Consider the following 12630-nt stretch of genomic DNA (forward strand, 5'->3'; position numbering starts at 1 on the left):
GAAGGAACTAAGAGATCCCAAGAATGTTTACTTGATTACATTGTAAGCCTAAATTTTTAGATTCAGTACTTAGAAACTAGATAACAACACAAGGCTGACTTCCTTCTCAAATAACAGCAGCTACATAGAAAGCAGATGATTTGGAGTATGCATTTACAAAATTATTGAAGAAATTACATGCAATGCTTGCAATTTTCTATATACCATTTCGGAAAAAAAAAAAAAAAGAATTCTACTGCTAATGAACTGCACAGTAAACACAACCGTGCATACTGCTAGAACTGGGCACAGGCACAGATTAGTCCAAAATCTCCTTCAACATTACCAGAAAAATCAGTTATCACTGGTTCACTACTTATAGACAATTAAAACATTGAAAAGAAGCCTTTTCGGTGACCAATATGTTCACTTCATACTTTTCCATAAGATTTGTTATTGTGTATATTTCCTTTCTCCTTCATATTTATTTTACCTGATATGTTGTTTAAGATGACAAGATTTTTTATAGGCTCGATAGCAATAAAAACACTTATAGGGTCTTTCTGCATCATTCACAAAATTGTTGTTAAAATAATTTTGGAAGAACTGGCTATTCCTTGGGATTGGCTGGATAAGACCTGCATATAAAAACACAAAGGAAAAAATGATTGATAAAGATACTCCAAAGTTGCAGTAATCTGGAAAGCTAGTATTTGAAAAAAAAAAAAAAAAAAAAAAACTTACGACTAAGCTTTTGGTATGAAAGAATGTAAGAAAATTAACACATTTTCAGCACCTACTTGAGATTAAATATTCATCTACTTCACATTATACACACTGTATCATGCATACTATGTATGCATACATACATAGTTGATTTTTTTAATCCATAGGTCAACCTCATTACATTAAGCCTCACATATATCAAAAATAAAAATCAATTTTAAAGAAAGTCAACTGTTACAAATTCACTGCCAATCAGATGCATTGTTCTTCCTACTTCCATCTTATCCACATAACATTTTGTGTACCCACATATATGTTAAAACATGACATATTTAACACTTACCCTGTATGAAAATTAGTTTGCATAATGTATAGCACCTTTAAATGATATAAAATCTACTTTAAAATATTGTATTTGATCTGCTCTGCCTAATCAGCATGCTTGCTAATTTTCTGGGTAACTCCAAATATTTATTGGGGGAAAACAGAATCAGAGTTGGCTTATTTAAATAAAGACTCTTTACACACTGTACCCTGAAGCCAGTTAAGGGTAGTTCTGGAAAATCACGTAAGAGTTTCTGCTACTAAACATCCAAGTGCTAATAGAAGAGTATCTGTCAGAAGCAATCAACCTAAGACCATCATTCCAAACAGTGTAACAGAATGGCAACAGTAGCAGAGATCTCAAGTTAACACCCTCAGTCATTGATACACCTGAATGGAAAAGTACTCATCACAACACTAGTGTGAAAGACTGATGAATGACAGTTTCAATATAGCAGAAAAAGATACCTTTATGATACTAAATCACCAAAAAAGCTCCACATGCTATTTTTCCTTCTTCTTCAAACTGTTTAGTCTAACCCTGTATTTCATATTCAGAAAGGAAAGTCCAATGGGTTTCTGCTGACTTCCAAATATATTTGAAAAGCGTAGAAGATAAAGAAAGGAAAACTTTCTACTTTTTGATGAGAGGTTGCAGCAACATCAGAAAGAGATTGGGTTTATCAGCCTGTGACTAAAATAAGTGTACGTATATATATGTTATATATATATATTTCTATATGTGTATAAGTGAACCAAAATTTCCTTTACATTCCCCAGCTAACTCAGTCTAGGAAGATTATCTTCTCCCAGAAAAATTATTCTGACATTCTTTTGCAACAGTAATGAGAATCATACTATATCCTGAGTTGGATGGGACCCATGAGATCCCTGAGTCCAACTCTCGGCAACACAGGACTACCTAAAAGTCACACCATGTTGTCCAAACACTTCTTGAACTCCAACAGGCTCAGTGCCATGACCACGTCCCTGGGGAGCCTGTCCCAGTGCCCGCCCACCCTCTGGGTGCAGACCCTTTCCCTAACCCCCAGCCTGACCCTCCCCTGTCCCAGCTCCATGCCGTTCCCTCAGGTCCTGTCGCTGTCCCCAGAGAGCAGAGCTCAGCGCCTGCCCCTCCGCTCCCCTCGTGAGGGAGCTGCAGGCCGCCATGAGGCCTCCCCTCAGCCTGCTCTGCTCGGGGCTTTTCTAGTTTGTTTTTTTTTGTTTTGTTTTTGTTAAAATTACTATATTAATTTTGTTAATACTACGTCCATCTCCCTGCCTATTGCAATTTCACTGCAGAGATTGCAATTTCATTGTAGTGTTTTTTCTTTAAAATCAATTGAAATGACTGTACCTGTTCCTGGGTTCACTCAAGAAAGAGAGGTTGTAGAATCTGATTATCTGAAGCTGTCAGATTAAGCTTTGCTGCTACTCTTTGAAAATTTGTCTTATATCAGACACCAAATAAACAGTTACTCTTGCATACAATAATTCTTGGAAGCAATGAAAACAAGTGGATTTTTAAAGATTTTAGGATAAATATATTACCAATTTTCTACTATATAATGCTGACTATACAATAGACAAGGCAGGGGTTAGCAGACTGTTGAATCAAACAACAATGGAGAGCAAATAACTTGCCCACTACATTGACCTCTAATGGACAACATATCTTGACTGAGCTGTGAGACAACTTACCTTGTTCCAAAAAGTGGTTTTACATGATGTAATAATTGTTTTACAACAGAATTAAAATAACTATATGAATTATCTATAGTATGTTCAAAAACTAATCTGCCCTTTATTGAAATATTATCACTAATTTAGCTGAGGTCACAGTTACACCAAATGCACTAAAATTATGTAACACTGGCTTATTTAACGTATGTAATTAGAATAAACATGATCAACTCAAGAAAAATCTAAGACTGTATGCCACCTTTTCTATATCAAATGTCTAACAGTAGTTAAACTAAAGTCCAAATAACATAAGGTAAAACTGCATACACTTATTTCTAAGACTTATACAACTTCTCCATAAATAAAAGACTTCTTATTAATTCAGAAAGCACAAAAGAGTTTCAAGCAAACTATGAAATAAAGTGCTTTTCCATAGTTTATTAGTTTATCTGATGACTAATCTCAGAAGTACATCTTTCTGAGTAAGGTCTAATTGTGTTTGCTTGATTAAACTGTCACCTTTGTTTTCCAGTGAAATCCTAATTTCATGTTTACAGGCAACCACAGATTTACTCACTCTTTACCTAAATCAGTGATGAGTATGGGCTCTTGCAAAGGGATGTCTGGTACAGGTACACTCGTTTTTCCTACTCGAACTTTTGCAGGCTTACGTTGATGTCGCAGCTTTCTTAGTTCCGTGTGTTTAAAATGTGAAGCTATATGAGTTTTCCGGTGGCCTGATGTTCTAAATTTTTTGTCACAGTGAGGACAAGCGAAAGGCCTAACACCTGCAAAATATTAAAAAAATTAGTTTCTGATTTTATCTCTACTTCCTCAGAAACACTGTTTTGGTATACAGGTTCTTTATGCATTTTCTGTTTTGTTTTCTGTCCAAGTGTTCTCCGAGAAGATCAATAAAATCCAACCAACAGTAAATATAAAATTGCCAAATTACTAACTGGTTATAACAGGAAAAAGACAGCAATTTTCAAAAGGTGCCAGAAGCTATCAAAAAATTACAGATACCAGGTCAGAGAAATATGAGGAAAAAAAAGAACCAGTGAACATTCAGACAAATGATACCTAATAGTATGAAAAAGATGAACATTGTAACAGTTTCAAGAAATTCTGACTCTGTCTCTGAAATGTCAACAGTGTTTGATGACAGCCAAATAAGTGTGCCAGTGGGAATTATTAAAAGGACGACTTTTTCACTGAAAAATCCAGTAATATTTTGAACAGTAATATTTAGTTCTGGAGGCTTGGAACGCATACAGAACTTAGTAACTGTCACAGCGACAGGCAAAGCTGATGAACATTCAGCTTTTGTTCAAAGGAAAATCTCATACTTACAGGGCTAGAAAACATGACTAGGTGGAAAACCAGTGGAAAATATGTGAAAGAATTAAGAATGAACTGCTGCTCTTCACAATACAGTAACTAAGAAACACCAGATGAAACTAGTGGGCAGAATATTGAACACAGTAGAAGTTACTTAACATATAGTTCAACATTTGAATTCCTAATTGTCTATATGGCAGGAAGTTCACACAAATTCAAAACTTATTACTTAAGTTTCTGAGACAAAAATTGACTGTGTTGCTTAACATAAAGGTGTGGCCTGCTTCATAAAACCCTCAGCCCCAAAAGTGTAGTGAAAACTAGTTGTACACTGCTAAGAAGCATTACTGTAGCTTCTCCTCTTCACCAGGTCTGCATCAGAGATGGCACAGAGGGCTAGATCTAACTTAACCCTGCAAGCTCTAACCTGACAGGCAGCAAAAGAAGCAAATGTCTATCTCTGATAGGAGTAATACGCTGGAGTTCCATGAACATGGAATTACCTAGTTTTTAAGCCAACTTTGAATAGGTCAGATTTCTGCAGATGAATACAACGCTGACATTTCAATGGACTAAAGGTGTTAGACCATGGAACACTGAACATCAAATGCACGTAGCCAATAAATAATACAGGAAAAGAACTTCGCTACAAACATTTTTGCAGAAATCAGTAAGAAACCGTATCTTGCAGAATTAAAATATATAAACAGAAGTGAAAGAGTTTCATGTTTATGAGTATCTGACTGAAAGCTTATTTACCAGTACAAAGTATGAAAAAGTGGAAAATGACAACATAGTCCATCAAGAGTGGAAAATTCATTTTAATCTATGCAGAAGATAGAAGCTGAGCCACAGGTTTTGAAGCTATCATGTATTATGTAAACAATAAAGACCAAATGAGAAGGGTTTTAGGGTATGCAACACAAGATATTTAAAACAGGTAAGCTGGTGAAAACACCATGCAACACCTTACTGCACAAGATAAAATCGGAAGTAAACAAATAATCCTGAGAGATACAATGAAATTATTGAAGAGCATGAAGAAGGGAAAATAAAAGATACAGAGTATATAAGGTAACTGTGAATAAGTAAAATTAGAATTCAAAGTCTAAGTGTATGATTCTCTAGAAAACATAATCAAATATGTTCATAAATTGATATTAAATGGGAAAAACAGCTGAATCACTATCAGAAAACTAAATGCCCACAGCTTTTCTATAAGCCCAAAGTTTCAAAGCCATGAAACACTAGAGAGCTATGACAAATTTTTAAGTTCATCATTTAATACGGTGAAAGTGATTTATTCTATGGTAGATATAAATAGCATGATAGACACCTCTATAATTAAGCACTTCACATTATATGTATGTGTTTGAAGCCTCACTCACATTATCAAAAACACACCAGCAGTTTTGAGACCTTACCTGTATGTAGACGAATGTGAACTTTTAAACTCCCTGAGGTGGAAAAGCATTTCATACAAAATTGGCACTTGAAAGCTTTAATGCCAGTATGTGTTTTTATGTGTGCTGTGAGAGTACTCTTAACGGCAAATGCGCGGAAGCACTGGGGACACTTGAACGGTTTCTCATGGGTATGAATGCGAATGTGGCGCACTAAATCACTTGGCTTTTTAAATTCTTTAGAGCAGTATGGACAAACATGCCACCTTATTCCATTTTCTTCACGTATAGAACCTGAAATAAGAAACAAAAACAATTTGTTTGAAGTATTTTAACAGTTTTGTTTTCTAAGTTCCACTATACTGACACCATTATACTAAGTAATCAAAAAGAACACATTTTGTAGATGCCACTACAACACACACTGTAGACAATTAACTTCTCAATTAGATGCATTCTAGTTCACAAAAGTAGTGACGGGCTGGAATGACAAACAAAATCCTGTTGAAATTCAAATATTTTTATGCTACTGAAAAGGAAGAAAGGAGAGACAAAACGAAGCTAACAAGTGTCTGATTTCAGAGTAACAAGAAACAATGCAGCTTGAATGCCACTTCAAATAGTAGGTATAATGCAGTATAGTAGGTAATAATGTAGTATAATAGTAGGTATAATGCAGTATAATATACCAGTTAACTTGTAATAAATACCACATCTAACACAAACAGTTGTTTAACAGTAAATAAAACTCCTCAACCATAACCACACCTACAAATTATTTTAAGTACTACAGACTTAAGTACCTCACTGGAGGGGGTACTTTATATGGCACTCTCTTATCCATATTCAAGAAAGCTATGAATCCCTAACTGTTCTCATCTAAGGACCCTTTTGGGCTCAAGGTACGCTGTTCTTCATTTATCTCTGTTTCTAGCTCAATTTATGATACAGGTACAACTGCAACATAAGTGAACAACTGAAAGGAAAATTACATGTGTGTTTACAAATAATATGGGCTGCATTTGGACCAACAATATAAAGGCAGAGCTGTTCCACAGATACTCCAGAATTTCACATCAGTCCAGCAGAGCCTGTACAGTTGTGAACACAAATTTACAGCTCAATCATTAGTTTCAGGACTTAAACATGCAACATCAGTAATGATCTGTATGAGGCAACAACATCGTACTTGTGTCCCTGTGAGGCCTCATTTCCAAAAGAGGAAAAGGAGAGCTTGCAAGAACCCTCTGCTCTGGGACACACCACGAAACCCCAATCTTCCTCAAAGAAGAAGGATGGGAGAAACAGGGAAGATCTCTATTTTCTGTCCTTTTCCAAAAACTCCACTGATCTAAATCCAGAACATTGAATAGTGTATAGAATAATGTCCAGAATAGCGTATAACTTCAGTTATTGCTACTCGGTAAGGTTTTTAGTACAAAAATTATAAGTTACATTGATCATAGCTTATACAAATACTGTATTTTATGTAAAAGTCAATTAAGCCTGTAACTGATCTGCAAGGTTTTGGGAAATTCCTTTACAAAGTCATTAACACCCCCCAGAATACTGTAGTCTCTACAGCACAAGAAGTAGCAAACAGTGGCAACATTACCAGGTAAAAATGGCGATTTTTTCTTAATAACCTTTTTTTCTTTTTTATCCAGTTTATCTGTACTCTCTTGCTCCTTATCTTGTTCTGCATTATTAGAGTCAGTCTGATGATTTGAGAGAGTCTGGACATCTGGGCTCTGATCCTGGGTCCCAGGAGTCTTCGCTTGGCTGCAGTCAGTAGAATGTGCAGAGACAGGAATTGAAGACAACCCACTGTTCTCTAAAGCTTGCTAGAAGAGAATAAAACTTTTAGACTAGGAAAGAAGCATTCCCAGCTGCACCAACTTTCCTCAGACTGCCATTTAGAAGATGTAATATAAATATAATTAAAGGGCTTACCTTTCAGAAAAGTGCCAGTTGTCTCTATAGAATCTAACATTTCCCAGAAATATACAATTATGTCTTACACCTACACTACATAAGAGAATAGTTTCCCATAAATGGTCAATTTGAAGCCCACAAGCTTTGGGAGAGGCCATAGAAGATATCATCAAAAAGAAAGAATGCTACATCAAAGAAAGCCTTGGAAAAGCTCAAAAGCCTCTGTTAACATATCATTGATAACCCTCAGACTGAGGCATAAGCAATGCACCCATTTCACGTACACCTGAAGGGACCAAAATGGAAGCACTTTCATGGATACTATCGTGTATGAGAAGATTCTGGATCAAAGACCTCAAACACAGTAAGACTGCAGATATTTGATCACTAGAAAGAAAACTTTTTTTTTTTTTTGCACTGTATGTTGAGGGTACTACATGCTCATACTTCAAACCTTGTTTTTATTAATAGCTATCAAGACTATATATTTTGTATTGTAATTTGCTGCAACTACACACAACCTTCCAGACATTAGGGAACTCAGCACAGGTAACATGGTGAACCTGCACAGAACTCTTCCATACTACACAACATTTCCTATTGCCAAGACCAAGGACAGAATAATGGATTAGACAAAACACAACACAGAAAGGAATTTGCATAGATCAGAAAAAAAATCAAATACCCTGTGTTAATTAGAACAAGATAAAGGCCCAGAGACATTCTCATTTTTTTAATCAGATAAAAATATTATCCCTCTTAAATATGGTCACACTTTAAGAATCATAACTTAAGGATGTTTCAAAAGCTGCTTCTAGGCAACAGACAAAAAAAAGTCAAAGGGTAAAATATCCATGAATAGGTGTGTACACTTACAGCTTTTCTCTAGGCCATGTAATCAAATATTATATAAAGCCTGGCATGTTATGTAATATAATATAATATTATTTTTATATATACATAATCCTGGCACATTCCATTCCTTTTCATTAGATCTTTACAATTCTCTCTTGACTGATAAATCATTTCAAAATACAGGAGGAGTACTGTCTTTGAAAATACTGAAACAAAATTTCACTAAAATGAAAGCAGCTAGAAAAACCATTGAAATGTAAAGATGTTATCACACACAGCTCTTACCTGCAAAATATCTCTATTGATCCCCACGGCAATGCTGAGCTGCTGGCCAGGTTGTTGAGGCTGGTTATTTTCTACAGGACCTGGTTCTGATAACTCAAGGAGCTGTTGGATGACATCGGTTACAGCCTGTTGTCCCTGATTAGCAGTAGCTGAAGACACCTGGTTTTCTGTCTGCTGAAGAAGCGGAGACCGGAAATGTGTGGCCTGAAATATACAGCAGTATATTTGTAAAGGAAGATAAAATGTATATATGAACTTCCCTCTTAACCTCCCTTATCTGAAATGTCTCTTAACTGTCCACTACAAGGACTTTTATCAGACTGCCTTTTCTTTTTGGAGTTTTTCCCAAGATGCATAACTGTAAGCTTAAAGTTTGAATTAAGTTTGTAGCAACTACTGAACCTTCAACCAGTTTACAAAACACAGGGATCCGTTACTGAATTCCACATTGAGAGGCCACATGAAAAGTACAAAACAGATACATGACACTGATATGGTTGTCTTTTTATAATTCATGTTTAACTAAAAACAAGTCCTTTAGAAAAGAAAACTTCTACTAGCTGAGATTTTTGTATTAAAGTGTTGTTACACTGAAACCCTTCAGAACAATCTAACTTGTTTGCCTCCAACTTTCAAACTTCTAACTCTCTGAGCTTTAAAAGAAACTATTTATACTCTGAAAGTTTAAATATACAGAGCTGTGTTCAAATACCCAAAAAAATCTTTATACTAAAAATCATTTTTCAGTTCTGATTTGATAATTGCATCCTTATGACACCTTAGTAACAAAGATTATAAAACTCAATATTTCTTTTTAGAATCACAAAGGCATTCAGTTCTCTTTTGTTTATGAACTTTTCTTTCTTGAAACACACTGCAGAAATATACCATTATTGAAACAAATGCTTTTAATCATTTTACTGCAAAAAATAAATATGTATTCATATATAGTGACTGGCTCTGTAATTCTGTTTCTTGGAACACACTGGATATTTGCTTTTAATATTTCCCTTCCACAAAAGTAATCACTTCCAGGCAAAAACGCATATGCAAAACACTATATTCTTTAGATTATTTTTGACAAAGAACAATCTTAGCCTTCATGCATGTAATATTTCTTTCAATCTGAAAGCTCCCCAAGATTTTCTTTATATTGACACATTGCACAAGACAGTTAAAATGACACTGTCACCATATTTGAGAATAGTTCCAAAGAAATGTATGAAGAAAAATCAGCTTGATTCCAATTTCCAATTGAGTTCTGAGAATTTCATGAAGTATTCTTAACATCTTTGCATGAGACAATATAAAACAAACCCTTCTCTCATTTTTCTCGCATACAAGCAACAGAATAACACTTGCTATTTTGTCATTTTTATCATTAGTTCATCTTTTTTCACCTCACCAGTGGGACAGATGGAAAAACTTCTCAGATTCTAATTTAACAAAAAAACCATAAGCATTTCAGTATGTGACCTCTTTCTAGGTTTCCCTTAGAATAATTAAATATCTAATTTTAAAAATAGCACAGAAAATGAAGTATTATATCATTACTCTAATTCCACATTTGTAGAATAGTGAATAGTGAACACATATGGAGTGTGTGGAATCGAATAGTGAACCTTGTGATGACGGGCTTTCTGATCTGGCTGTGTAACTAACACAGACTGCACTTCTGAGTCAATTACTCAAGTGAAGTAATTGTACAGAAATTAGTCTTTTTTAAATCAAGTAATTTATTATGGTAACTTTCTATTGCTAACAAACTTCATTGAGTTGCTCCAACAGTAAATTATCCACACTAGAACTCCCTACATAATTTCAAAGTGTGAATTTATCTAGTTTCAACCCACAAGTCTTTTTCCCTTCTCTTTTTAATGCAGAGATTATAGATTTTTCCCTTTTCTGCAAAACAGAAGATCAAGTCATCATTAAATATTTTATCTGATGAGCAAAATAGATGCAGCTCCTTGAATCTCTTTGATAACAAAACACATCATATAGTTCAAGAATTTTGATGGGTGATTTTGTATCTTTCAATACAGATAACGAATAGTGATCTGAAAACTGTGATCTTCTCAAAATAAAAAGACCAAACTGATCTTTGCAGGCAAGGAAAACTTCACTTTTTGCTAACATATCAAATGTCCATAATAATAGGGATTGAAAAGGTTATAAAAGACTTGCAGATGCCTGTCCTTTGAATTTGGCCCATTTTTCTGGGCCAAATTGCCCAGATGTGCCCAGGTTGCACATCTTACAATAAAGAATGAGACTTTGAAGGCGTGTAACAAAATTGCTGCTGATTCTTCTTTGTACTGAAGTTTTAGTTTTGGGGTAGTGCCATATGCTCCTTTTCCTCAAAATTCCCATACATGTTACAATATATAGTTGTTAGTTTAAAAATAGAAGGTACCTTAGCAAGGGGAAAGAATTCAAGTTTTTTCTTTGCTAGACTACAAAGTCAGGCTTGCCTTTGCTTGACTTCCTAGATTCCCCACATACACAGTAAAGCTGATTTTGCGAAGTTGCACACAAATGGCCTGGGCACCCAGCAGCTACTAAGGCTGCTTCATTTGAGAAGGCATCTTCATTTGAGAAGGCATCTTCATTTGAGAAGACGTTACTTTGAAGACCCTGAGGCTAAGGATGGAATTGGAGACTGTTCTCTCACTTGCTAGGGAAGACTATCAGACACTTCTTCAAAGAAGGTGGGAATGGAGACCCATCGCTCCCAGCTAGCACCTACCAGCGGGCAGGAACCAGCACTCTGCATCAAGTAGAAGGAACTGCACAAGGGGACATGCTGACACAGGAGCCTAATTTCAACCTTCAGATTCAGTCTAAGAAAATAGGCGCCCAAAATTTGACAAAAAGGTCATCAGCTCCTCTTTGGAGCTTGCTTTGTTGAAAAGCTTTTGAAAATAATGCACCCTATTCAAAGTCTTTTCTCTCCATAATACCTACCTGAGATCACCAATAAGTCTGCCTTCATGTATTAACTGATGTACTTATCACAGTGGATAACTGCATCTTTTTCCACCAGAAAGTTTACCAAATTCTGTAAAGTTCCTCCCCTTTTTATTCTTGACCAAAAAAAAAAAAATGTTCTATACTTACATTCTTCCATTTATTATCAACAGGTTGTAAAAGATTAGCAGGAGATGTTGTTAAAGGCTGGGTGACAGAGTCCTACAAAGAAATAAAAGCAGTATTTTAAGCTTTGGTACAAGAAGTAAAAGAAGAAAAAAATCTTAAGTACCACAGTTCATTTTCCCACAGTATTGAGACTAGAGAGAGAAAAAAAGACTATGGGAGAGATACAAATGTACACAGAATCACCTGTGTTGCTCCATAGTTTATATGTATTAAACATAAATTTTAGAAACCAACATACCTGAGCTATAAAGCACTGATGCTGCAAATACATAACAGCCCTAGATTAAGCAAGTTTACAAGATGTACCAGTGTATCAGAAAATAATGCTTTCTTTGGTAGTGCAGCAATACAGCTGACATCAAGTTTAGGAATGCATGTATTTAGGACATAATCATTGCTCATCCCACATCCATAGCAAGGGATGACAAAGGGAACTTTAGAACAGGAAAAGTATTATACAGGAAACAGGAAAGAGTATTATACAGGATCTTCTGTTATTAAAGAAGATCCGCATGTTGTGATCAGGATAAGGAAGTCAATTCTAATGTAAGAATGGTAGTGCTAATCTAAGAACATACCATCTTTCTACAGCAATAAATATGCAATCAACCATTACATATCTGCAATTTCAGATGAAAAATATAGAAATGATAATACTTTTAACAGACAATTAAGACGTCAGTCATCCTTGTTCTTCCTTATTAAGCTTATTGGCATCTGTTTTTAAAATTACTTTTCTTCTGTTTTGCTTATATCATTGTACAGAGATTATTTTCCATTGCCTTCATGCAAACAGAGATGGATGCATGAGACAAAGATAATGGCAATACACTTCTGTAATATCAATGTGCAATTCAAATGCAAAATAATCAAGCCAAACAAAGCAAGAAAAACACAGCCGACCAGGGAAAGGAAACATTAGGTGGCTATGAAGGAATCC

At 35.3% G+C, this 12630-nt stretch overlaps 1 protein-coding gene across 8 annotated transcripts in view; it reads right to left on the minus strand.

The window, feature by feature from the left end:
* Positions 1 to 12630, minus strand: part of ZNF236 (zinc finger protein 236) — a 69445-nt gene that overhangs the window by 31618 nt on the left and 25197 nt on the right. For all 8 annotated transcript variants that reach the window (XR_011092847.1, XM_068671327.1, XM_068671326.1 and 5 more), the window contains 6 exons: positions 11652 to 11723; positions 8532 to 8735; positions 7072 to 7300; positions 5478 to 5750; positions 3297 to 3500; positions 473 to 617 (listed from right to left, as the gene is read on the minus strand). Coding sequence is in view for 7 of the 8 variants with exons in the window: in XM_068671327.1 (XP_068527428.1) it covers positions 473 to 617; positions 3297 to 3500; positions 5478 to 5750; positions 7072 to 7300; positions 8532 to 8735; positions 11652 to 11723 (1127 nt within the window). In the remaining variant the exon portion in view is untranslated. The remainder of the gene's footprint in view (positions 1 to 472; positions 618 to 3296; positions 3501 to 5477; positions 5751 to 7071; positions 7301 to 8531; positions 8736 to 11651; positions 11724 to 12630) is intronic.

The sequence above is a fragment of the Anas acuta genome, chromosome 2 (assembly GCF_963932015.1).
Source record: "Anas acuta chromosome 2, bAnaAcu1.1, whole genome shotgun sequence".
In the NCBI taxonomy this organism is placed as follows: domain Eukaryota; kingdom Metazoa; phylum Chordata; class Aves; order Anseriformes; family Anatidae; genus Anas; species Anas acuta.